We start from the raw sequence: 25,100 nt of genomic DNA on the forward strand, positions 1-25,100 counted from the left end.
TCGGATTAAGCTAAAAATAATTTCCAATTTAACTTTCGAAGGGAAAAAAATGCTATTGTGTTGGGAGTTTGCTCACGATTTTGAATGACGAGAAAATTGAAAACCGTTAGATTCATGCCTATAAATTTGAATTTCAATGTAATTCCAAGGTGAAAAAAAACTTCCATGCGTGGGGAATTTTAAAATACATGTTCCATCAGCTATAAATGAGGAGGCGAACGATGGAGGTCGTGTTGTTGAGTTTCCCGAAAAATGAACCTTGAATATGGCTCGTTATATCAATTTGGATCTCATCGAATATTTCGTTTTCCAAAAAAAAAAAAAAAATGTTTACCTATCGTGATTATTATGGTTTTTTTTTTTTTATTAATTGGCTTCTTTCTCGATTTACATAATAATGATTTGAAGAAAAAAATATTATAATTGGAGCGAAATTGGGCGAAAAGTATTTTTTTCAAAAGAATTTTCAAAATTAAGGGTTTGGTGGAATATTTGTTTAAAGTTTTAATAATGCTGAGTCGTGGTGATTTTTTTGTTGTGTTCTGTTTTTGAAAGCTCTCAGTTGTAGTATCATTTATACACGAATTTGTCGAAATGAAGTGTTCATTTACAGGGTGATGCGAAAATAATCTGATTATTTTTCCGCAAATATATCTTTTCCTAATTCGACAAAAAGTTATATAAAGAAGAAGCTTCATTTTAGATTTTCTGTATTGAAATGTTGAATGAACGATAGAAAGAAAATATAAATCATTTCTAATGAAAATTATATTTCATGTGCATTAAGTAAATGGAAAGAACGCATATTATAAAAAATGAACAAATTCAAGAATGAAAATAATTGATTTTTATGATAAAAGGGGAATCTACTAATTATTCGGTTTGTAATTTATTGAGTTTGTTTCAAAGTGTCAATTTTTTTAATGCATAGATATAGGTATTTACTCAAATCCCAACAATACTACCATTATTTGAAAACACTTGTGGTTATTTTTTCATCGGTAGTTGCGTTAGAGTGGTTTTAAGGATAAGCTAGGCTTCGAAACAAAGATTTCAACCCTCTTTTTGAGTCAATATTTACCTTCATCATATCACGTTACCACCCTTATTTATATGTATACCTAGACCTACTGCAAAGAAAAATGCTCAGAATTTGAATTTCAATGGTTGTAACTTTCGTGTCTTCATTGTACGAGACCACCTGTGGCGAGTAACAACTTTTGCCTCCATTTCAGGGGTTCATAAGAGAAATCGTATAGAGCGCATTTCAAATTATTACTGAAGTTACTTTTTTTTTATTAGAAAAAAATCTCGTTTCTTGCCAAAAATTTCTAAATGTTGTCGTTTTTTTGTGATAAAATTTTTTACTCAAATTTAAACGGTCGTAAACCAATTTACTGATGTATAAGTAGTTGAAGTCGCTACATTACCGGATGAATTATTCAACACGCGTTACGGAACACCCTGTATCATTTTTAGAGCCCCTGAAAAAGTACCTGAGGTCGAAAAAATTGTATTCATTGATCTCACAGAGTAAAGAATATGTAATACGATTGTTGAAAAAATTTTTTTAGCTTTGTTTTTTTTTTGGTAAATTGTAAATATGTGTCTTATAGCTCACCATAATGTGACAGAGGTACCTACCTAAAAATTATCTCAATAAATTGGAATTATGTAATATGTTTGGTACAGCATTCAAACTACTCATCTTCTCCCTCTCTTCTCCCTTCTCCTTTCAAAAAAATAAAATTCTATCCTTGCTGGTGTAACACATGTTGTCTATAAGTGTTGTCGAAGGGACAAGAAGTATATTTTGAGGGCTAATACGTGTATGAGTAGGTAGTAGGTACACGTATCTTATAGCAGTCTTGAATAAGCACGACAAGATGTAAATTAGGTTGCCATTATTCTACTTTGAAGGGCTCGGATCATATCCGATCACTCTATAAATTCATAAACCGTAGACTAAACGTTAAACTACGTAGGTGTATTATTTTTTTCTCCTTTGAAGCGACGTTGAGTGATAGTTATATATTGAAATATTTTTACCAGTACATTACACCGCACGTACGTGTATGAAACTTTAAAAGATTTACTCGTACAAAGATGTTTTTTTAAACGCGAATAGCACGCAAATACACATATTAGGTACATGTATATTCTATCTACATACATAAGTTGAAAGCTTTTTAGTCGTATATTCGACGATAAAACCACATTGCATCCGATACCGCAAATGTATAGTTAATCATTGGAAAATATAGAGTATAGCGAATACTTGGTCGGGTGTTTCATCGAGATACGTTCGATTGGATATGTTAACTCGGGTGCGGAGAATTTCATTAGCGAAAATGAAGGAAATGAACGAGAAAAAGGAAATAATTTAATTGAAACTGCTTCGAAAGCTGTTTCTTGATTTAAATATATCATTTGCTTTGTATACTGATTTAGTTTTGAATAAATCTTCAATTTTGGCCGAATAAAAAAAAGTTTCCAATTGCGACAAGAACGAGAGTTTTTTTCCTATAAGTATAGATGCGACGTCGACTGTGATTTTTCTCTCTTTTTTTTTGTATTCTTCAAATAAATATTCAATTTCACAATTTTATTTTTCTTCTTTGTGTACGCGTTCAGTTGATACTTCGCTCGGATAATTTATCGATGTATAAGCTGGAAATATTCTAAAACGGAATTTAATTTACTCGCGAAATGTTGCAGAGAAAAAAAATACAAGAACAAAACAACGGTGAACTTTTATAGTATATTTTTTGCTTTCGATTCAGAAAAAAAAAAGAGTCTTTCTTTTGTACAAATGCTCGAGGTTTTACAAAGCGTATAAAACTGAACTTTAAAGGCTAATTCGATAAAGACTTGTGCGGTTTTGTTAATTTTTATAAACTCTTTTTTTATCGCCGCTCGTGTTTTGTTGTAAGTACGACGCCGATGTCGCGGTCGTGGGTATCAAATGAACATAAAAGCTGGTTAATTTTTAAACAGATTTTGCCTAGCGGAATGTTTGATGGAAGGCTGTGAATAGGCCTACACATCTATAAAACGAACAATGGGTTTTTGACGCCGACAATGAGAATATCATAGGGGTGGGGGGGGGGAGTCGAAGGAAATTATAAGATTACGTGCACGAGTGTATTGAATTTTTTTGGGGGGCGACTATGTTTTGTTATTGTTTAATATTTTCCCTCGGGGGGTCATTTCTGAGCGTTGAATTTTATGGTCGAAATAAACTACAGCTTTGACGTCGTCGATTGAAATTCGATTTTTATCCGTTGTAAAATTTTATACGAGTAATGTATTACTATATATAAAAACGAGGAATAAAAGCGCCGTACACGTCGTCCGCCGCCATAGCCATTGTTTTATATATGTATAATATGTGTACTTAGTAATATAATCCTAAATGGTCAAATGTACACGATATCGTTTTATCATCTAATACTAATGCTGTACAAAACAATTTAACTTTATGGAAGAGACTTCATCATTGCACTGCACACAGACAAACATATAAGAATTAATAATAACAGACATGATTTTTCCAAGGTTGCCGATCGAGACAGGGATTCGTATAGCTTTTGAGTGCTTTTTGCTTGGGTTTTTGTGTTCGAATTTTCGTTTTATACGCGTGCAGATTTAAATAGGCAGCTTCGAATCGAAGCCTTGCTAAATCAAGAGATTCTTTTTCAGCTCATTCGAAATTTCGAATTGATGTCTGTCAAACGAATAAACGATCAAGGTTGGTTATTTTTGTTTTCAAATTGGGAATTAATGCTTTTGCAGATTATCCTTTTGTTGGGCTGAAAATATTCGAATGGAATTATTTGGGAATAATTTGAAAAGGTTGTGATTATTTAATTAAAGTCTGGCGGAAATTTGTTGTGTGATTTTTGTTTTAGCAGATCAATTTTTGATAATTTTGAGGTAGAAGATTTTTTTACAAAAAAGTATAATAATTTCCGGGTAGCTTTTGTTTTGCATAAAAAATTCATTTATCTACGTTCTTCTTTTTTACTTTTTTCCATTGGTTGATGCAGAGGCTGTTGGTTTCAAGATCTAAATGCTTAGAGTTATAGGTTTAAAAGGAATCGATTTCATTATTTTATTAGGTACTCAAAATCAACTTGTACGTATGTTTCAATTTCACAAAAATTGATTATTGGATCTTATTCAGATGTTTTCTCAGAAGGAAAAAATATAATCAATGCTCTGTTTCAAAAATTGAAGAATCAGATATTAATTGATTTTTCAAAACTGAGTAAAAGATGATAATAATAATGAAAAAAAAAATTTAAAAATCCATTTTTTATTGAATCACTGTTTCTTTATTAACTTTAAAGCTTCAAAAATTTACATCGATAGTTACAAATTTCACTAAAAATTTGAAGAAAAGTTCTACATACATTTTCTCAAATGGGTATAAAAAGCTCGAATAATCTCGGGAAAATGTTATTCAATGTTTAAATTTTTGATAATAAAATATTCGTCATTCTTTATCATTTTGTTTAGTGAAGGGAGCGAGTGAGAACACTTTTTTGAGAATGTAGGGCAAAGGTATGAAGAGAAAAATTCATTGAAAATGGTCTTCTTGAGTGAAAACAACAGCATCAGAACCATTTTTTTTCCTCAAAATTTTTCCATGATCTTTAGCACATGAAGAAACATTTTTACGTTCCCTCCCTTCCCACTCTTTCCAAAAAAAGAAAGTGAAAAGGAACCAATGAAATTTTTTTGAGGAAAAGTAATTCAAATTTTGAAAAAATTACCAGTTTTACAGGAATGGGTGGGAGGGAGGAAGGAGAGCAAAAATTAAATATCGACTTGGAGAGCTGAAATTTTTTTCGTGTAATATAGGATATTTTGTAAACCATTTTCATCAAGGTTTTGAAAGATCTTAAAGTGGGGCCTTCTTGAATCTCTCAGCCTATCTTAATTTGGAGAAGGGAGTCGGAAAGATAGTAATTCATATCATAAGTGTTTCAAAAAGAGAAATTTTGAATGTTCTTTCTGGCCAATTTATCAATGTATTTTTTGGAAGGAATTAATCTTTTTGGAAAAATTCAATCGATTATCGATATGAAAAATATTTAAATCCAATTTTATTTTCAAAAATTCAATCAAAACGATCGAGAACATTTTTGAACGATTTTTTTCATTTGAAGCAAATAACGTAATTGTTCTAAAGTTGAAATATGTACTTTTAGCAGATAATGTTTTTTATTTTTTTCCAAATGCTACAGTGTTAATTTTACATTTTCAATTTCAGAGATCAACTTTACGAATAATGTAATAAAAAATTTTTATTGTACATTAAAAATATATTTTTTGACAAAATTATATGCAAATTCAGCTATAGGTTCATACAAGTCCTGGAAATGATGAAAAAAGTTCTGCATTCAACAAAGTGGTGCTGAAAACCAAAAATTTACTGAATCCAACTCAAAAGTTCTTTTTTTTTGGTCAAAATTCTTTTTAAAAAATTTTCTTTTGAAGTAGATAAAAAAAGAAAGTGAGGAAAATCTTAGTTCGGTGAACCAGTTACGACTCGAGGAAGAAAATCATTCTCATCTTAAAGGGATACAAGAGAATTGAAGAAAGACGAGCTAGAAGCGCATTCCAAAAATACTTCTAACAGTTAAAAGCATTTTTGAGAAGAGGGTGAACATAAATTTGAAGAAATACTGCGCTTAAGATCCTCTGAAAATTTAGGAAAGGTTCCATAAAGACCTGCATTTTGATTTGATGATTTTTTTGGATGCCTGCCCTAACAGTTTTCAGGTGAAAATATTTTTCAAACAAATGGAATCATTTATACATAATCAAATGAAATAATTTCAAATCAATAAAACATTATTAAAATGTAATCGAAAATTTTACGTAAAATTCGAATACCTACTTGAAATTAATTTAGATTCATTCGAAGAAAAACGTTCAATTTTTAAGTTGATCCTGAACCGATTTAAGAAAAACTATTTTCAAATACAGTTTACGTACTTAGGCCTACTTTTGACTTACTTAAATGGAATTTTAAAAAGATATCGATGCGTTTCATGTGATGCATGACTTCGACGCTATTTCGAATTGATTTTTTACTAACTTAAACCTTTTAAAAGCTTGTCAAACGCTTTCAAAAAATTTTTTTCTCGAAAAGTTTTTACAAAAGAAAGAAATTTCGAACTATTTGTTAAAAATTTTATCAACTTTTTTCTTCGGCTGTTGAAACATTATTCTTGTTATCTGTTTTCGAACACTTGAAAGAAATTTCCAATTTTTTTATGCGATAGGCATACTTACTATAGGTAGGTATAGATTGCCACAGATGAATTAATGTTTCGAAAAATTAAATTTAAGAAAAAAAAACAGGTGAGTAGTAGGTGGATGCAACAATACGAAAGCTCCAAATTCCTTTCTCAGACTGAAAAAAGAAGAAAAAAATCTCGTATGTGGAATTACGTAATTCAAAATTTGTTCAATTCATCTTGCAACCATTAATTTGGGGAAATGGAAACGAGTCGGATCTGTTTTTGAAACATAAGTAATTTAAAATTATTATATTCGGGACGAGATCCCTGTCTCGAGAAACGGCAACTCCATTTCAAATTTGAATATCCAGCACACACAATTACCTAATCGTATACAGCATCGTACTCTCGTATGTGCTTATACGAAAACCAAACACTGATACCACCACTATTTTAGATTATAAATCTTTTTTGTTTTTCTTTCCTTTTAATTTTTCATTTTGTGACAATTTTTGAAAATTTTCTAGCCCTTTGTACCTTCCCACGTACCTAAAGGTGAACAAAAACTGTACCTAGCTAAATGACTCTGGGTGAATTTTGCGACAAGTTCGATATGTTTGTCTATGTGCAAGATTTGTGACATGATGAGAGGATTAAATGTGATCTCAAACGAACTGGTTTTCGCGCCGAGCCGCGAATTTACGAGAAAAAATTTCCGGTAAAGTATTTAAAGTTATTAATTTGAAAAAATAAACGTTACCGTTAACGAGGATTTTCTTTTTTCTTTTTTTTTATTATGTACCTAGTAACTCGTTGATGAAAAAAAAAAAAAAAAAAAAAAAAAAAACGCAGTACGAGTTAAGCCTGGAAATTATGGCGAAAAACTATTTTTCTCTGTCACTGTTTTGACAGTATTCATTATGTTTGAAAGTTAATTGAATTTTTTTTCTCGTATGTTTTTTTTCTGTTTGGTACAGGCAAAACTCATACCAGCAATAGGCCAGCGTTATTACCCGAACCTGTAGGAAAAGGATTACTTCAGACTACTTCGGTGCAACCTATTCAAATAGAAATTGACAGGACACGCCCTTCGTCGTATTTAGGTACGAATAATTTATTTCAGTTTAATCGAATTATTTGTCGGTATAGAATTACCTTTATTTTTTCCCCTTTTCTCTCCTTTTTTTTTTTTTTTTTTGTCGACGCGAGAATATGTTGTTAGCGGTGCACTTAACTAAATGCCTTTCCGATTCCTAAAGGTCGTCGTGTAATTACGGACTAGTAATTTATTATATACGTTTCCGCGTTATATGCTTAATGAAAAATAATTTTACCCGGTTAGGTTTGGCTGAAGCTATTGCGATTTGCTTGCTCTTCTTGCCGGTCTCAATTCCGCTTGTTATTTTAATACCCTTGTTTTTAGCCTTTTTTTCCCACTAGCACTCGGCGGCGCGGCGTAGGCTACATTTCCTGCAGCGTGGCCCCGACTCGGTCCCGGTCCCGGCTGCTCGAGCTCGTTTTATCGGCCCCGAAATCTTTTCAATTATGAGTTATCTTTTTGCAGACGCGGCGCCGTGTTATTAATCGACTCGATTTAAAAGTTTATTACGTTTTTGAACTCGACTCGGCTTTCGTTGTACTGCCTAAGCTACCGTTTTGCCCCCCTGTAGCGCTGCCCAAAACCCCAACGCTGGGGAAATGTCGTTGGTGGAAATTTTCCCACGGTTATTGACGTAGTAGGTACTACCTATGTACAGTACAGACAGGATGAAGAGCTTTAAGGCGAATCCTAGACGTGAAAAATTATCGCCTTTTTACCTAAGACAAGGCAAGAGAAGCTGTGACTTGAACACCGAGAGAGCTTGATTACCGACTATATATTTTTAAAAATGTAAACGATTCTACGAAGCGTTTTGTTCTACGACAAACGAAGACGACTACGACAAAAAAAATGAGATACGCTAGACTGAGTGGCGGAGGAGGAAAAAAATGGCCAAAATTAGGTGCTTTTTTCGCCGTTACTAATGATACAAATTATACGAGGGTTGGATAATTTTCAATTAGTATTTCCTTTCAGCGTTGTTTTATCAGATGTCGTTTTATTTAAAACGTAATTTTCGAGTATCCTTTTTAAGTTATACTTTTCCTTGTTAAATTTAAATTAACTAGACGATTTAATTATCAACGTGAGAAAGCGTTCATCGCCGTTGTAATAAACGCAATTGATAATTCATTGTCGAGATATTAGAATTTCGCTCGTTTTCCGGGTGTAATGTATAAGCTGTTGTTTTCAGTTTGCTAACTGAGATTTTATAGCATCTGTTTTTAATTTTTTTTAATCCCTTTGCCGTTTTGTCGCGATTTGTTGCTGGTTTTTGGGTCGATTTTCTTGAGAAAAAGCACAGTGTGTTTTGTTGCTCTATCCAGCCTAACAGATGTATTTCACGGTTCCAAATCTCACCAGTTTTCAAAAGTAAAGCTACCTAAAAAATTATGAATAATTGTACCGTGGAAAATTTTATGTTTTACCACCTTCTTTCTCTTTGTTTTTCTCATTAAACCAAAAATTAATTTTTTTGTTATGAAAATTTTTTAAAAATTCCCATACTTAGGTTACCTTTAAAATACTAGTACGTACATTCAATACATTTTTGAAAAAAACTAATACTTAGGGCACAATGAGAAAAATGAGAAAGAATGAAATTTTAGAGTATAAAATTTCTTTGCAGGAGGCCATAAGTATTTTTGAGATTTTCGAGCAAAAGCAGGAAAGTTCCGATTCACCTTAAATTGATTGTTCGTGAATCGTGATGAAAAATTGACTCATCACAAACTATTGGCTTTTCAAAATACATCGAGAAAACAAAAACCAACATAGTTGTGAGAGATGTTTCCCACTTGCGAAGTGTTACTTTTTCATTTTTTCCTTGGCAGCTTTATTTCATGGAAGACATGAGTTGTTTTATCAATTTTTAATAACAAAAAAATACTTACCTATATTTTTGATTACTTACAAAAAAATGGAAAGATTCAAAATCGTAGAGCATATAAAAGTTTTTCCTCCCGTGAAGTGTGATATTTTTTCAATCAAAAGGTTTTGTTTTTCTGATATTTTGGGCAAACATCGAAAAGTACAGATTTTTCTCGTTGATTTTTTGGGTCCATCAGATGAACACCCATTTACTTTTCTAAAATTTTAATAACGGACCACTTGAATGCATCACAATCTTTCATCGAAATGGTTCTTTTTATTTCTTTGTTTGTTCGTTCGCGAAGAGGTAGTAGTAAAAACTACGAAAAAAAACTGAAATCGAAATCGATCGAAAGGAAATCGAAATTTATTTCCGAAAATTAGTATTATAAAAAAATCTGAAGGCTCACAGGCTCAGTCTCAGCCCCTCTAAATTGACTCTAGTATGGAGAAAGGGTGCTCAAATTTGATGCATAAATTTGAATTGTTTTTTTAATAGAGTTCCACAATCCCAAAAGGACGCGACTAATTTACGGAGAAATGGGGATACGTGAACCTTTAACCCTCTCCTACCCCTTTTTACATACCTACTAAAGATTCATAGTTGAAGATTTGGGTTGCCGATGTTTTTTCCCCTCTTTTTGAAAGTTACAAGCCATTTCTATGTTTTGAGAAAGAAGGACAATCTGTGGGAAAATCAGGATTTGATGTTTCTTTTTTCAAGTATTAATGTTGCTTAGGTCGTATACTTTACTTTTCTCGAGGATCTTATCTCTTTTTATCTGTTTTGGGTGAAATAATGTTAATAAAGCTTGACTGTATACCCATACCGTTATCTACAAAAGAGATTTTGCTGAAAAGAGGAATTTCGAGATTATGCAGTCGGATATTTTCCCGTGTAATTTGGCCACGTGTGAATACATTTTCATTACCTACCTATAACTAGCGTATTTATTGCGTATTACGTCTGTGTATTTTTATTTACCTATACTTGAATATCGTAAAGTGCATGTGATAAGTTGAAAGAAATTGATGAATTGATAAAATTTATCTCGTGTATTACTTACAAGGGAACCCTCCCACATGATAATCTCCGATTTGAATGAAACTTGGACAGGTGGAAAGAGGACCTCAAAAAACCCCCATCCCTAAATTTTCAGCTGCTGAAGTTGATTTTTCTATTTTTGGCGAGCGTGTGAAGTTTTGTGTATTTTTTATACTTTTTCTCATGTTATGAGTCAAAAAATTCGATTTCTGATGATAATTCCAGATTTGACCGACGGTAGTACTTATCGATTAGGTATCAAGCAGAGACCCTTTGGCCAAAATTTCAGCTGCTGAAGTTCATGTGGTGGGGAGAAACGGCCATTTTTTGAATTCATTCATAACATGGGAAAAAACAGTAAAAAATCTTGTTTCCTGAACGGATGGCCGGATCCGGCCAATGATGGCATGAGTCGATTTGGTATTCGGCAGAGACTGTTTGACCAAAATTTGAGCCCTTGAAGTTCATTAGAAGAGCTTAATTGACTCATTTTTCAAATTTTTCAATGGCGTTTAAAAACCAGCAGTTGGGCAAAAAATTCGATTTCTGATGATAATTCCAGATCCGGCCGGCGGTAGTATTAGTCAATTAGGTATCAAGCATAGACTCTTTGACCAAAATTTCAGCTGCTGAAGTTCATGCGGTGGGGAGAAACGACCATTTTTCGAATTTACAGAAGAACTTTACCTGTGTACCTACACAAAACTTCAAACGCTCGTCAAAAATCGAAAAATCAACTTCAGCAGCTGAAAATTGGGGGATGGGGGTTTTTTGAGGTCCTCATTCCACCAGTCCAAGTTTCATTCAAATCGGAGATTATCATGTGGGAGGGTTCCCTTGTTAGGCAAATACTGACAAAAAATAGTTCTGCTGAGTGCTTTAATTTAATAGAGGAAAGTAGAATTGAAATGGAACCATTTCTTTTTTGTTTTTTGTTTTGTTTCTTAAATTAAAGTCGTTTAAATTTCCAAAAAATCCTCAATTTTTCAAATAAAAAGTGAAATTCACGATTCTTCTCGAGTCAAAATTTTTTATCTAAATGTTCAAAGTTTTCTTCAAACTTGAAGATCATTTTGAAAAATTTCAAATCTCCTCAATACCGCTGTTTAAAATTGTGAGGAAAATGGAAAATGATGAAATTTGTTTGAAAAAAGTGGCGTCAAAGTTGAGTAAAATTTTATGAATGGAAATAAATTATCATGAAAAACCCTCCAGAAATATTAATTTAGCTTTTAAAATCAAGCAAATTGTTTCAAAAGTGGGATAAGTATTTATTTAAAATATTTTGAAATTTTTCTAAAATATTGTAAATTTTGCTAAATTTGATTGCGGAAAATTGACGAATATTTGGAAATTCGATGATTTTTTTGGGGAGGGAGGGGGGTTGCGGTGGTGAGAAGATGAATCAATTTTATCGTGTTGTAAATGATTTTTTTCACCTTTAGAATGGCTCATAATTATTTTTTATTGTATTCGCGAAATTTTAATTAATTTTCTGTATTGGTTTTGCATTTCAAATGACTGTTTAAAACTTTTCTAAAGAAAATTCATTTCCTCTGAAATCTGATGATTGTCCTGTGATGTTTAAACTTTTTCAAATGCGTTTCAAATCCTCTCTTTTTTTAAATGACACCGCAGATTTATTACGAAAAATTTGAATTTGTATTTCAACAATTTTTTCATATGAAAAAAAATCTTAAAATTTTTTTAAAAAATTTTGAAATCTAAAACTATCCTCTCAGTTTTTGGATATTTTAACACGATTTGTGATCTATGACCAATGACCATTGACCATTAACTAATTGGTATTCAGTTTTTACTTTAGCCCTCGATGTTACATTCGACTGACTTATAAATGTTCTGAAGCAAATTCTCGTCAATTTTTCTCCTCCATAAATTGTCAGCAGTCTTCGAATAATTTTCAAAACACTTCACCACGACGGTTTTTATAGTTTTGAATTTTTCATACGCGTTTCAATTTATAGCTGGTATAGATTCCCGAAGTAATTTAAAATTTAAATTTATGAGAGCCAAAAAGCAATTCTCTATCATCGATATATTATCTACGCTCACTCTTTCATCTGCTTTACATTTTAAACCTTTATACTTTGTGTAGAAGATGCTATACATACGTATATAAGGTTGAAAATATGCGGCGGTATTTTTTTCTTGCCATTTTCATTGGTATAGTTTTATCAGATATTTTCCTATCGCTATTTTATTTAACGTATTCTTTTCGTAATTTAATTTTTTCCCCTGTATCCTATCCGTTTTTACGATATAGTATTTTTATATTTGTAACTGATTTCCTTGTTTTTGCCCTTCATCGATTTCGTTGTGTTTTTTCGTTCCACTGTGCAACATTCATTTATTTGTATTGCTTTCTCTGTATACAATATTACGATGTGTGTGGGATAAATGCGATGACCCTAGAACCGAAAAGATATGTGCTTCGATTCGAATGAAAACACAACTCGACTCGTGTTGGAAATTTTAAATTGTTTTTGCCTTTCGCGAAAATATCACAAATTTTTCTCGCTCCGAGAAGCGGAAGGGTTATTCGAAATATGGTACTTTTTTCCAAAAATTTTAACCACCGTTGACATTCGAATAATATTTTCATTTTTGATTTTTACTTCCATGTTCCAATCAAAAGGCAATCACTTCTTATCGTACGCGTATTTTACGTTGGCTTGTGTTCCATAAGTTGAACCCTTATCAAATACAGATGATTTGCTTCGTTTCTTCTTCCATTCGTTGATAGATATATAAAATTTGGTGAAACTGTCGATGAAAAAATACTTACTAAATTCGGACGTTGAAATCTGGCCCTGATGGAAACGATTATTTTATTTTGGACTATTTTAAGGATAGTCAAAATAATAAGTGAAAAATTTCAATATCAATTTCACCGAGAAAATAAACCAGTCGATATATCGTATCAATGTTTCCTATTTTATGGACATTTTTAAAATACGTAAAAAGAAGTAACCAGGTGGAGGTTTTTTCCACTCGAGTAACAGATTGACAAATGGTTTTTCACCGTGGTAATTTATTTAAAAAGGAAAGAAAATTGCTTTAAAATTTTTAATATTTTGTTTGAAAAATGTCTTGAGCGTTTCGTCGTCGTTGTCTACCGGATACTCTGTCGGTGCTCGGTATATTAAGTAAAAAATTAATATAAAAAGGAGAGGTAAAAGTTGAATTTATATTTTTCAAATTCTCTATTTTCAGTAGGCGATATATTTAATCAAGGTAACAAGTTCTCGAGCCCGAGCCGTCGTTTTTTTTCATCGCATCCTTCTTTCATCTTGTATTATAATATCTGCTCAAGTTGAAAAGTTAGAGTAGCACTAAGCAGAAAATGTCGAGCGTTTTTCAAGTTTTTCTAATGATATGTCCGCGTTACGTTTTACGTATTACGTAGCCTATCCTATATAGGTAGAAGGTACCTACTACGAGTTGAACTGGAGAAAAAAGGCAGTAAGTAGAAGTACACAATGGATAAGGACTGAGGAGTTGAAAAAAGTCGCAAAAACAAGCGACCTTTTTAACTTCCAATCTTATAGTCACTCGTCTGGCACGTATATGAAGGAAAAATACTTAGATAGGAAGATAGGAGAGGCGAGTAAACTTTGGTGTATAATGGTTGAATTTAACGCGATATTTTCTTTATAAGTATACAATTCATTTACATATTCTTTTCTATTCTACGGGATATATAAGAAGAAAAAAATTGATTTTCATTTGCATTTTTGCCTCTAAAATGGATTTCTTTTTGTAATTGGAAAGCTTATACTTGCGTTCGTTCGGGTAGTTGTGGGTCTAGGGACAAAGGTGACAACGGTGCAAGCTTTGTACGCTACGCCGCTGCGGCTGCAGCTGCGGCTTCGGCTAAGGCATTGGCAGATTTAATTTCGTGAAACGTTTTTTAGACTTCTCTCTTTTTAAACCTTTTCGTCACTTTGTGGTTATGTAAATGAGATTGCCGAGGCAATCGACAGTTGTATTATGAAAGCTTGCCGATTCTCGAGTTAAAAGTCGTTTATCAATCGTGCAAAATAAAATTTACCTTTAGTTTCGCTTCGGGAGCTCGATATACGGTTATAATGGAAGCGAATTATACGACGAGTAATTCTAGTCGTTTTTTAGATGGATTTTTCCACCTCGAAAAATACGTATGGATACTGAGTAGGATAGAAGATACGTTTCGTTATTTTGAAAATACTAATTTTGTTTTGCGTTTTTGGAGTCTCTAGGTTACGTTTTGGAGGACTTTGGGTCGTCATCTGAATTTGATATTTAGTTATTATGGAGCGAGATGTGACAAAAAAGCTATTATTTTTTTTTTCAAATTTTGAATCGGGAAAAAAATTCTGACGAGTAAGCATCGAGTTTGGAATAACAAATATTTGATGCGATGGGAAAAGTTGAATAACGATAATTTTGTTGCGCGTATTTTCTCATTATTTTACTTGATCGAGGAAATTTTGGGAAAATCATATTTTTTTTAAAGGATCCTACAAACGCGATTTCTCGTAGATTAGGAAACTGTTTGTTGAAAATGTTACTCTCTGACTCGACCTTTCCTTCTCCTCAATTGGTCTTGAAATGTGCCTTTGATTGAAAATGTTGAAAATTATAAAATGAAAGAAAATGAATGTGAAGTCTCCTCTTCAAGGAAAGTCTTAAATCATGGATATTTTTTTTGCTCAGGCAAGTTCACTCGATGTTTAGTCGCGATTTTTGGAAAGAGTATGGTCTGAAACACGACTAAAATTTCATCAACCCAACTTTTAAATAGGTTGAGATTAGGCCCCAACTTGATTTTTAGCTGCTCAAATTAATTATTACCCTTTCTGGAGAAATTTTAAAAATATGGAGAAATGTAAAATCGCTCTGGAGACTCCAGGAATAACTCGGAATGGTGAAATTAGGATGAGGGAAGGGGGGAGGAGGATTAGCAAAATCGTGTAAATTGAATACCAAATCGATTTTTTTGAAATTTTTCCTCGAAAATATTCTGCCACTGGTTGAGTAATTACGATTAAATCACTAATTCAAGAATATGAAAATGATCGATTTAGGCAACGATTTTTTTTCAATATCATTTTTGTAATAAAAATTTCAGTGATTCAATAGTCTTTTCAGCGAAATATCCAATTTCACTGATTAATCAGTAAAGATTTATTGATTCAACCATTTAAAATCCATAATACAATTTTATTAATAGGTATACTCAAATGAATTCTGTTTTCATCGATGCTTTCGTATTTTTTTTGTTGGGGGTGGCAGGGTGGGCTTGGGGGCGTTTTTATTTGCGTCTGAGATGAAAAATAGCGAAATTTTATTGAGAAAAAATTTGGCTCTCGAATTCTTTGAGAACTTATTTTTGTCTTCTCGCATTTTTTGCTAGACTCTGAAATTAAAAAGGTGATATAGCATTTTACTTATACAATGTTGAAAAGTTTTTTTTTCGAGTTTTACCTACGAAAGTAGGTAACATGATACGGAATTTTTCTCGACTTTTTTTTCGTCTTCGTTTCGTATCTACTACAATTTATACGAAAACGAAGTCAAGTCGAGGCGTTTTATAACGCACATCGTAATTTTTGACCTGTGAACTTTTCCATCGATAAAGTTTAAATAATATAGGCCGACGAGAGAAGTGTCGAAGAAGGGGAGGGGGAATGGAATAATTTTCAGATGACGCGATGTATTATTTCGACTCGTGTAATCAAAAAGCTTGTATTTCGGTTCGTTTAACGATTATTATAATTAAAATTCGATATCGTATCGCCTATCGCGTATCGAAGTTACGACGATTAAGTATATATGTATAAGAAATGAAATCCAAAGAAACCCATTCGTACAAGTATTGGGGTACCCGGGTCACACCGAGCTATATGCGATTGCGAACGATTAAGCTAGTGGAAAATTTCGCCGTTTTCGAGATGCCAGATGAGTTTATATTCGGTTGTAACGGAGATTGATTTAAGCGTCATTTTCGTTTAGTTTGGCTTCGAAAGCTCGAGTATTTATAGCGAGAATTAAATTACGCGCGAGATTCTTACCAGAAAAGACTGCACAGGGGTGGCATGGCAGAGCATATCATGGAAAAAATGAGACCGTTATTGGGGGCGGCGGTACTCTCCCCCTTAGAGGTCTACGAATATGTAGGAATATGGTGATTGGCACTTTGATTTACACGAAACGATATTGATTTAGAAAACGTGAATTGATTTTTTTTTTACCTACATCAGCCTATCGAAAATTCTAGCCTATTTACTTATTTATACGTGTTTAGTATGATGTAGTCGTATTTGATAATAACGCGTGCTTAATTTTATAGGCACACGCGTCGCGACGTATAGTAATTTTTTATTTTTTAAGCAAATAATAATTTTGCTGATTTGTTGTTTTAGTTCCTCCATCGTTGTTCCACTTCAGTTCAGAACCATCTAATGGAATTGATGTTTGTAATCCGTACATTACAGGAGGAATTATCGCCCCGCCACCTCCTGCATTGCCTCCTCCGCCGTTACCACCGCCTCCGCCTCCTCCTCCTCCGACGTCACCTGTAATGTCATCGATGGAAGTGGTGCCTTCTGGAGTATCTACCAATAACAACGATACGTTGGGCAGTATCACTGTTACGAGTATCGAAAAGTAATTAGTGAAATTATTAATAATACGATTACGATTAGTATAGCTTGGTAGTGTTATGAGAGGCTACTTCTGACCGAAATTGAAAAAAAAAAAAGAACTCGGGTGTATCCTACTTTATCATGTCTTCTAGAAGAGCTTTTAAAAATGGGTAAACTTCAATTTAAAAAGATAGCATTAAGGAGTAACGTTTACGAGGGGACCTCTCGGTAACCTGGTCATCGATTTCGAGCATTTCTTTTCAAGACCATGAGGACCAACAAGAGTAGCTTAGGGGGAAAAATGCAGCTGCCTGCTTCTTCGAAAAACTGAGGGTTCTACAAAGATTAAAATAGTCCGAGGAATAGCTCAAAAATTGCATCACGTTTCGTGGTTCCATGCACTTTGATACCAGTGAGAAGAAGAATATTTTCGGAAAAGTCGAATTGTGCTGGTACAAATTTTGAAATCTACAATATTTTGGTCATATTCTGACTATAATAATTGCAGAATATAATTTGAGATTTTTTCAGAACTATACCCGCTACCCAGACATTCCGAGACTAAAATTTTGAAAGTTTCTGAAGAAGGGGGTTGATTCTTATTTTTACATGTGAACTTGTTTCTTATGATTTTTTTCTGCTCAGTGCTCCCGTACCCTAAAGTTGTTCGTTTTTAGTTTTTTTTTTAAAATTCCCTGTAGGTAAATTTTAGCTCTCCAACTTGAAATTTAATTGTGCCTTGAAAATCAAAAAAATCAAATTGCCAGAATTCTTCTAAATACGTAATTTATTTTCGAGACAAAACTTCCACCAGTTTTCCAAGCTACATATTTTGGTCCATTTTTATTGAGTTTTTCAAAGTTTAAAATTTTTTTAAAAAATAGAGTAAAGAAAATATGATTAAAATTTTTTGAAAATTTCCCTTGATGAGGCAATTAGGTGGGGTAAAAATTCGAAAAAGTGGGGCGAGCTTTGAAAACACTTCTTTATTTTTAACCTCCCTCCAATTCTACCAGCCTCTTTCTTGTTCCCTCGAATTTTTTCGTTTTCACAATAAAAACGTCAATATTTTTGTGACTTTTCTAACAAATTTGCAGTTAGAAATATGTAATTTTAGAAAAATTTCAATTTTTACGATGAAAACAAGTCTTATTGAAGCATTTTTTCAACAGTGGAGCTAGGGAAAAAAATTTTCACCTTTCCCTTCGTTAGTTATCGAAAAAGGAATGAGAAACATGCACGTGCGAAAATTTTTGAAAAATCCTCGAAATGATCTTCGTTAACATTTTGATTAATTTCTCGAGCCTAAAAGTGAATTACTCGCAGGTCGCCTACCCGTGTTTTGCAGATTGTGGAGCTGCCCATTTTTCTGCTTGGAAGTTGTTTAAATCACTCTCAGAACTTCCCAAACAAAGCAAAAAAACATGATGAAATTGAAAAAAAAATCAAGTCCTCAAGATTATTATTTAAAAAAAAAACCATTTTCTCAATAATTTATTCTTGTCTTGATCATTGAAATGTTTTGAATCAAAATTACAATATTTTTTTGTTTTTTGAAAAATTTGAGCTCCAAGATTTTTTATTTTCCGCAATTCAGACCACTTTTTCAAATCAAAAAATTTTCTTTGAGAATTTAACAGTTTCTTGACAGACTTTGAAAATGTTTTTCGTGAAATTATCCAAGGTTTATGGAATAAAACCATTAATTGTAAGATTCTTGAGAAAAAAATAGCCTCTAAATTTTCCGATTTGTAGGAATAATTTTCTTCTTTGTGTTATTTTACAGAAGTACGACTGCGGTATCTGTGGGTACTTTGACTACCTTTCAACCTGCTCCTATTGCTAGTTCACCTGTATTAATGGTTTATGACCTCGATCCTCTAAGAACAAATTGCGATCGACTTTTCAATTTATTTTGTTTATATGGTAACGTAGTAAGGGTAAGTGGAAATTTTTATTTTTACTATAGCCCTACTCGTAAATCTATGGGGGTAACTTGATCTGCATTTTGAATTGAAATACCCCCCAAGGCGGTACGCCAGCCTGTGCATCTTTAGGAAATTTTTATTTAATGTTTATACTTTGGTTGAATGAAAAAAAAGAATCTATACGGAAGATAAGAACGAGGGAAACATTTTGAGAGCGATAGAAACGTGTGTGCTGATAAGGCCGAGGTATAGATACTTTTTTCATCATTTATAACCATTTTGTTGCGCCGTATTTTTACATTTTTTCTTTCTTGAGTCCGAAAATTATCGCTTTTTGTATCGTTCGAGAGCTTCGGGTAATTTTTATTCGAAGATGAAATATGATGGAGGAAGAGAAAGGAATACATAAAATGTGTTCGGTTTGATAGCAAAATGTTGTACGTGTGATATGACTTGTTTCCATTAAAAGTTGATGAATATTATCAGGCTGTGTTGTACTTTCATGGTGATGGAAAAATATCAACTAAGGATTCGTTAATTAATTTATTGACGTGCGAATTGTTACTCGAATGAGTATTTGATTCGAAAGTATAGCAGGTGTGTTTTCAGTGGTGTGCGAAAATTGTATTTTTCAATGGAATTAAAGGGGACTGCTTGAATCTCCCTGGTTATCTTTTTTTTTTTTGAAATGATATTAAAAAATTTTTAATGAATGACTCCAGATTTTCAAAAAAAAAAAAAAAAAGAGTCGAATGAACTTCTCCCTTTTATATTAGCAAACCAAATCGCAAATCTTTGGTGAATCAAAGTTAATACTTATTCAATCATTTTTTACGAATTTTGATTCATATTGAAAAGCATTCAGTACAATAACGTTCGACTGCCCGACGGCGTGAGTCACTGGCCGGGCCGCGGCGCGTCGTGGAAGCGTAGCGCGGGCTTCGGGCTTGAATTTTAACACGATAATGCTTTCAATTTTGGGAGCTTAGTGGCGCTTGTTGATATTAATTACTTAATCGGTATAAAACTAACTACAGAGGTATTATTTTCATTCCAAAATAAACATTTTTAGGATACGTGTGGTTTAGGAAAAAAGAAAAAAAAATTACCTGCGATTTTCATATTCGTAGCTCAACTTAGGTAATGGATATGAGTTTAAAAAAACAAAAAAAAAAACTGTTTAGATTGTGCTTAACGCAAATTTAATAACGAAGATGTTATAATATTGTACGAGAAAAATCACGTTCTATGCAAAATAAGTTTTTCCATTTGATTTTGATGAAGGTAAACAAACCTGCCAACAGTTGAATTACAAAACCAAAAGCACCAAAATTACCCACACACACGCAATTGAAACACTTGCTTTATAAGTTTAGTATAGAATCTAGAGATAGATGTAGGCAGGCAGGTATACAACGAACATAATAAAAACTTCACGAAATCGCCGAAAATCACGCCCGAATATTTGGCAAATTTCTTTTGCGAGTTTTATTCTCAAGACATCTCGACTTGCATTATATATTTCGCTAATTCGCTTTGTTTCGCATCATCTTCAACTCAGAATTCCATGAACTTGTAGGTACATACGAGAATTTGACAGCTCTTGAATAATTAATGAGTTGAACTTTTTCCACTACGCGAACCCTAAAACAAAAGTATTTATTGTTTTAGGATTCCTGTCTACTGTTTGATAATATATCTTGCTTCTCTGGTTAGCTGCTTTCCTTTTTCCTGCTTTTTTTTTGCGATGGTGAAAATCGGCCTAAAATAAAAACAAATCCCAAGTAGATAAATACGTAAAAACAGAAACAGATCCTTTTCGTATTGAAAATACTCGTAGATGGTGTTTTGTGTATTTACCATTTACCTTTATGTAGAAAATACAATCTACAACTAGAGCAGTGAGCAGTATCCGTTGGCGTATAATTTTAACCTTTTGAAATTTACGAATAAAATACGAATAAATTATAGCGAAAAATTGAATTCGTATTGGACATAGTGTGTAGTGTAGGTGGTGTGAAACTTTGTAGAACAGGGTATATACAGGGTGTCCGATCTAACGAGGAAATCTGGTTTGAAATGATGGTTCACAATTTGAATGATATTTTGTTCATAATTTGTGCACAAAATATAAACAATTTTTAGATTTTGTTTCATACTTTTTTTTTTGAGATTTATCTAGTGACAGAGGTAAAAGAGCCACTGGCTTGAAAATTTTCTATTCGAGTTTTGATGTAGAAACTAAAAGATTAAATTTGGTTCACATCTTATTTTTGATCTACAGTATCGATCTGTGGTAGTTTTGAGCCCTTTTAAAGCTTTTAGCAGATTTTAAGATATTCCAGTTTTGGAAAAATTATTGATATTAAAAAAAAGCTAAAATGGAATTCAGCTTCTTTTCAACACTGGAAAATCCAAAGATCCGCTACAGGCTCTGATGAAAAGGCTCAAAACTATTTTTAGCTTTCTATCCCAAATTTATCAATTTTTGCTTTTTTTAATAGGAATTTAGCCAAATTTGAATTTATAAAAAATTGCTAAAAATTATACAAAATCAACCCCTTGCATTGAAATTTGGTCCAGTGGTCTAATGTTGGATGCTCTTTCGATCTTTTCTGTGTAATCCGAAAAAATTGCGTGCTGGTCAACATATTCAGTTTATGTGGTGGAGAGGGGTGAGGGGAAGTTGTCGGGAAATAAAAGTTTGCTTGGAGCGAGAAATACGTACCTACTGGGACACTGCCCTGAATATATCGGAAAATAAAGAAAAGTTTCAAAGATTTCTATCAAAAATGGTAAAAATGATCAACTTCCGGACATATTTTTTCACTTTTGTTGTTTGTTTGTTGATTTATTTTTTTGTTATTTTTTTTAAATATTCGATCAACTTTGAGTACAGGGTGTCTACAAAGTAGAGAAAGTAGTGAAAAGGTAGTGATTTTGAAAGTTGGTAGTGAAAGTAGTGAAAAAAATTTTGTAGAAAAGGGCTCATTGATCGACTTTTTTAGAACTTGAATTACCTAAATACTTTTTAAATGCGCTTCTTTTTCCAATTTCCATAATTATAAACAACTTATTGTTCAAATTCAAGAAGTGTTCAAAGTTTCAATCATAAAAATAAACCCTTCCCTCCATTAAAAAAACTTTATTTTTAATTCTTAAAACATGAATTTTTAAACGCTTTCTTGGCCTTGCTTCACTCGGGCTGGTTTGCTTTTCTTTTTCAAGTTTGAATTTTTTCAAAACAAATAATCATGCAAGTTTTGAAATTTTGAAGCAAAAATAATAAACTTCTTTATTCATAACTCAAGATAACAGCGTTTATATACCCCTAAAAATATGACAGAATTGTTATTTTTATTTTTGCTTATTTCACTTTAAAACTCACCGTTTTATTTCGAAAAATTGGTATATTTTTTTCCAAATGTTGAAATTTTTCATTAATTTTTTTTACATTATTAAAAAAATTTTCGTTTTGAAAAAAGTTTTTTATTCGCCCGATTTCAACGAGTAAAATCAAAAATTGAAATAGGTACATAATAAAATTATATTCTCGGCATCCGCTTGCTTGAAAAAAATCTTGGCATGTTTGAAGACTTGAGAAAAGTGAAAAGTTTGATTGTAAAATTTTGCCTCGTCCACTCCCTCTCCCTCTTGAAAAATCCCAAATGTTTGAATAATGCCCTGCTAAAAGTCCTGCTAAAACCCTGCCTTTTTTATTTTGAAATTTTGTAACACCCTGAAAAATCACTGCTAAATTGAAGAAAAATCCTCTATCTTTCGCATTTGAATGAATTTTACTCTCTCGAAATAGTTTAAAAAAATGAGAAATCTATCTTGTTGCGGGGGGGGGGGTTGAAAAATTTTTAGGAAAGTTGAAAGGGTTCAATTTTTGTCTTTTTTGATGTGACAAATTTTTTTCGAGCATTATGTGAGAAAATTGCTCAAAAGGTCACGAAGTCACACGTGCACTTCGTTTTGCTGTGACTTATTTAATTCTGCGTGGACTTGGGCCATTAACATCAATGTCCAAGATCACTTTTAGGGTTCTATTGAACGGTTGAAAATTTTCAAATCGTTATGGCCCTAATAGTGGTCTTGGATTTTGATGGCAATAGCCCAAGTCGACGTAGAATTTCAAACACTATCTTTTGAAATTGACCATTTTTCACAAAACAGGTTAGGTAATGGCTGGAGCGAAAAAACGACGATTTAAAAAAAAATTCCCCTTCTTTGAGGACTCATGTTGTCCCTCCAAAAGCACTTCCGGAGTTGAAAATTTTTCATGAGTACCTAACTTTCAATTCAAAATGAAGGCCTCCACTAAATTTGGTCAAAATTCTCCGACTTTTTTTCACGATCCATGCTCCTGTTCATCATTATTCAGCACTACGATTTATGGTAGGTAGTCCGTTAAGTTCCGTGGCCAAGGAAACCAACATTCAAGAACTCAGAATAAATTGCTGTGTTTGTGGTGAAAGGAGATTACTCTTGGAAGGGACACCCTGTATAATACCTATGTAAAGCCGAAGCCACGTCCGTCGCCATCGTCATCATCGTGCATTGGATGCTTAGAATTGAATTTTGAGAAAATCAACTTTGACTTTAACCACATAAATCAAATAATTTGAATATTTCACACATGAAACCGCCACCAAGCACAGGATAAGGGGTAAAGTGCGCGCATCGCTAATGAAGCAAAGCTAAAACGCTGTATGTAGGCCCACACACATAAGCAATAAGCATACCTACACCCTACGTGGAATAAGGAAATTGCATTATATACGAGTATAAGGCATCGTATCGTATCGTATCGTCAAAAAAGAGCACCGGCAGAAAATTACGACACTAGGCCCGGTGTTGGTTGGATTTTCGTAAGAGTGTAATTACATGGCGAATGTGCTACGAGATTTCATTATAATAGGTAGAGAGGTACTCACGAAATGATGACACGTCGCGAGAAAAGGATCGATTTGGAAAAGATGTCAGTTGCGTTGACGAATTTGAAAAGAATTCCGGACCGGGGCCGGGCCGCCGGGCTGTGCACCAGCGAGAGTTTAATTTTACATTACGGGGATCTTTTGGTGGTTTTGTGATGAGAGCTCGTTGTGGCGAGATTTTCGTGCGACGGAATTTTCTAAAAGGAAACCACGTAATTGCTTCGCATTGTGAAGTTACTCTTTCTCGGCTCGATATAGTACTTAGTAACTAAAGTGTATCTGTATAGGTTTAGAAGAGTCAAAACGGTTACTGCTGTTTTGACAGTCTCCGTAATTGCCCAGTACCGGCTACCGGCTAATTTAACCGCGTCCGTGGTTTGTTTCTTTTTGTTCTTTAGATAAAATTTTTAAAAACTAAAGAAGGCTGCGCCATGGTTCAAATGAGTGATCAATACGCTGTGGATAGATGTATGGCTAATTTAAATCCAACCGATATGTTAGATGGCCGTGAATTGTCTCTTGGGTAGGTATACATTTATATAGTTAACGCGTTAATTAAGTTTTTTCATTTGAAATAAATGGCACTCTACGTGATTTATAGCACGTTTTTTTTCCATCGCGTTCGCGTCGCTCGTATGTACGACGTACGTACACGTAGCTCTCGGATTGACGCCTGTAATGGGATTCGATTTGTTGTAGGTATTCGAAGCAACCGTTCGTTAGCGAAAACAGAGGCTCATTTACATTACCAGACGGTACCGAAGGGTTTAAAGATTATTCTAGTCATAGACATAATAGATACTATAATCGCGTGTCGTCTCTAAAAAACAGAATCCAGCCTCCTTCTAGGGTAAGTAGAAGTACTAAGTAGTAAGTACAAAGTACATACCTACCAACGTGAGTTGGAGTTGGCGAATCGTCGCTCGTAATGATGCAAAATTAATGCGAGAATGTTTTCCTGCAGATATTGCATTTCTATAACACTCCAACCAACATTTCAGAAGAAGAATTAGTCGATGTGTTTAATAGCGCTTTAGAAGGAATTAGAGTTGTACGCTTAAAGTTGTTTCCTAAAAGAGGTAATTTTGTTTACTTTTACTCTTATGTCTATGAATGCTCGCAAAGCTCACGTCTTATACGTAGAGGCGTATGCGTGTGTTTGCATCTTAAAACGGCGAATCTTCATTGTAATAACATTACGCCGACGTGTGTAATCAACTTGGCGTATTTGAATATTCTTCATTTTTTAAAGACGAATTTCTCATCTCGAATAAGTAGAGAAAGCGACTATTGAGGGTGCCATTAATTTTCAATG

General features: G+C 33.2%; 1 protein-coding gene across 4 annotated transcripts in view; it reads left to right on the forward strand.

The window, feature by feature from the left end:
- The window catches only part of sm (smooth), a 104,022-nt gene that overhangs the window by 68,489 nt on the left and 10,433 nt on the right, over window positions 1-25,100 (forward strand). The window contains exons 7-12 of one of the 4 annotated variants that reach the window (XM_065346295.1): window positions 7,232-7,357; window positions 16,696-16,939; window positions 18,704-18,857; window positions 24,184-24,308; window positions 24,485-24,635; window positions 24,750-24,864. In XM_065346295.1, coding sequence (XP_065202367.1) covers window positions 7,232-7,357; window positions 16,696-16,939; window positions 18,704-18,857; window positions 24,184-24,308; window positions 24,485-24,635; window positions 24,750-24,864 — 915 coding nt within the window. The remainder of the gene's footprint in view (window positions 1-7,231; window positions 7,358-16,695; window positions 16,940-18,703; window positions 18,858-24,183; window positions 24,309-24,484; window positions 24,636-24,749; window positions 24,865-25,100) is intronic. The other 3 variants (XM_065346296.1, XM_065346297.1, XM_065346298.1) reach the window with 3 other exon arrangements.

Source organism: Planococcus citri, chromosome 1 (assembly GCF_950023065.1).
Source record: "Planococcus citri chromosome 1, ihPlaCitr1.1, whole genome shotgun sequence".
NCBI classification, from domain to species: Eukaryota; Metazoa; Arthropoda; class Insecta; order Hemiptera; family Pseudococcidae; genus Planococcus; species Planococcus citri.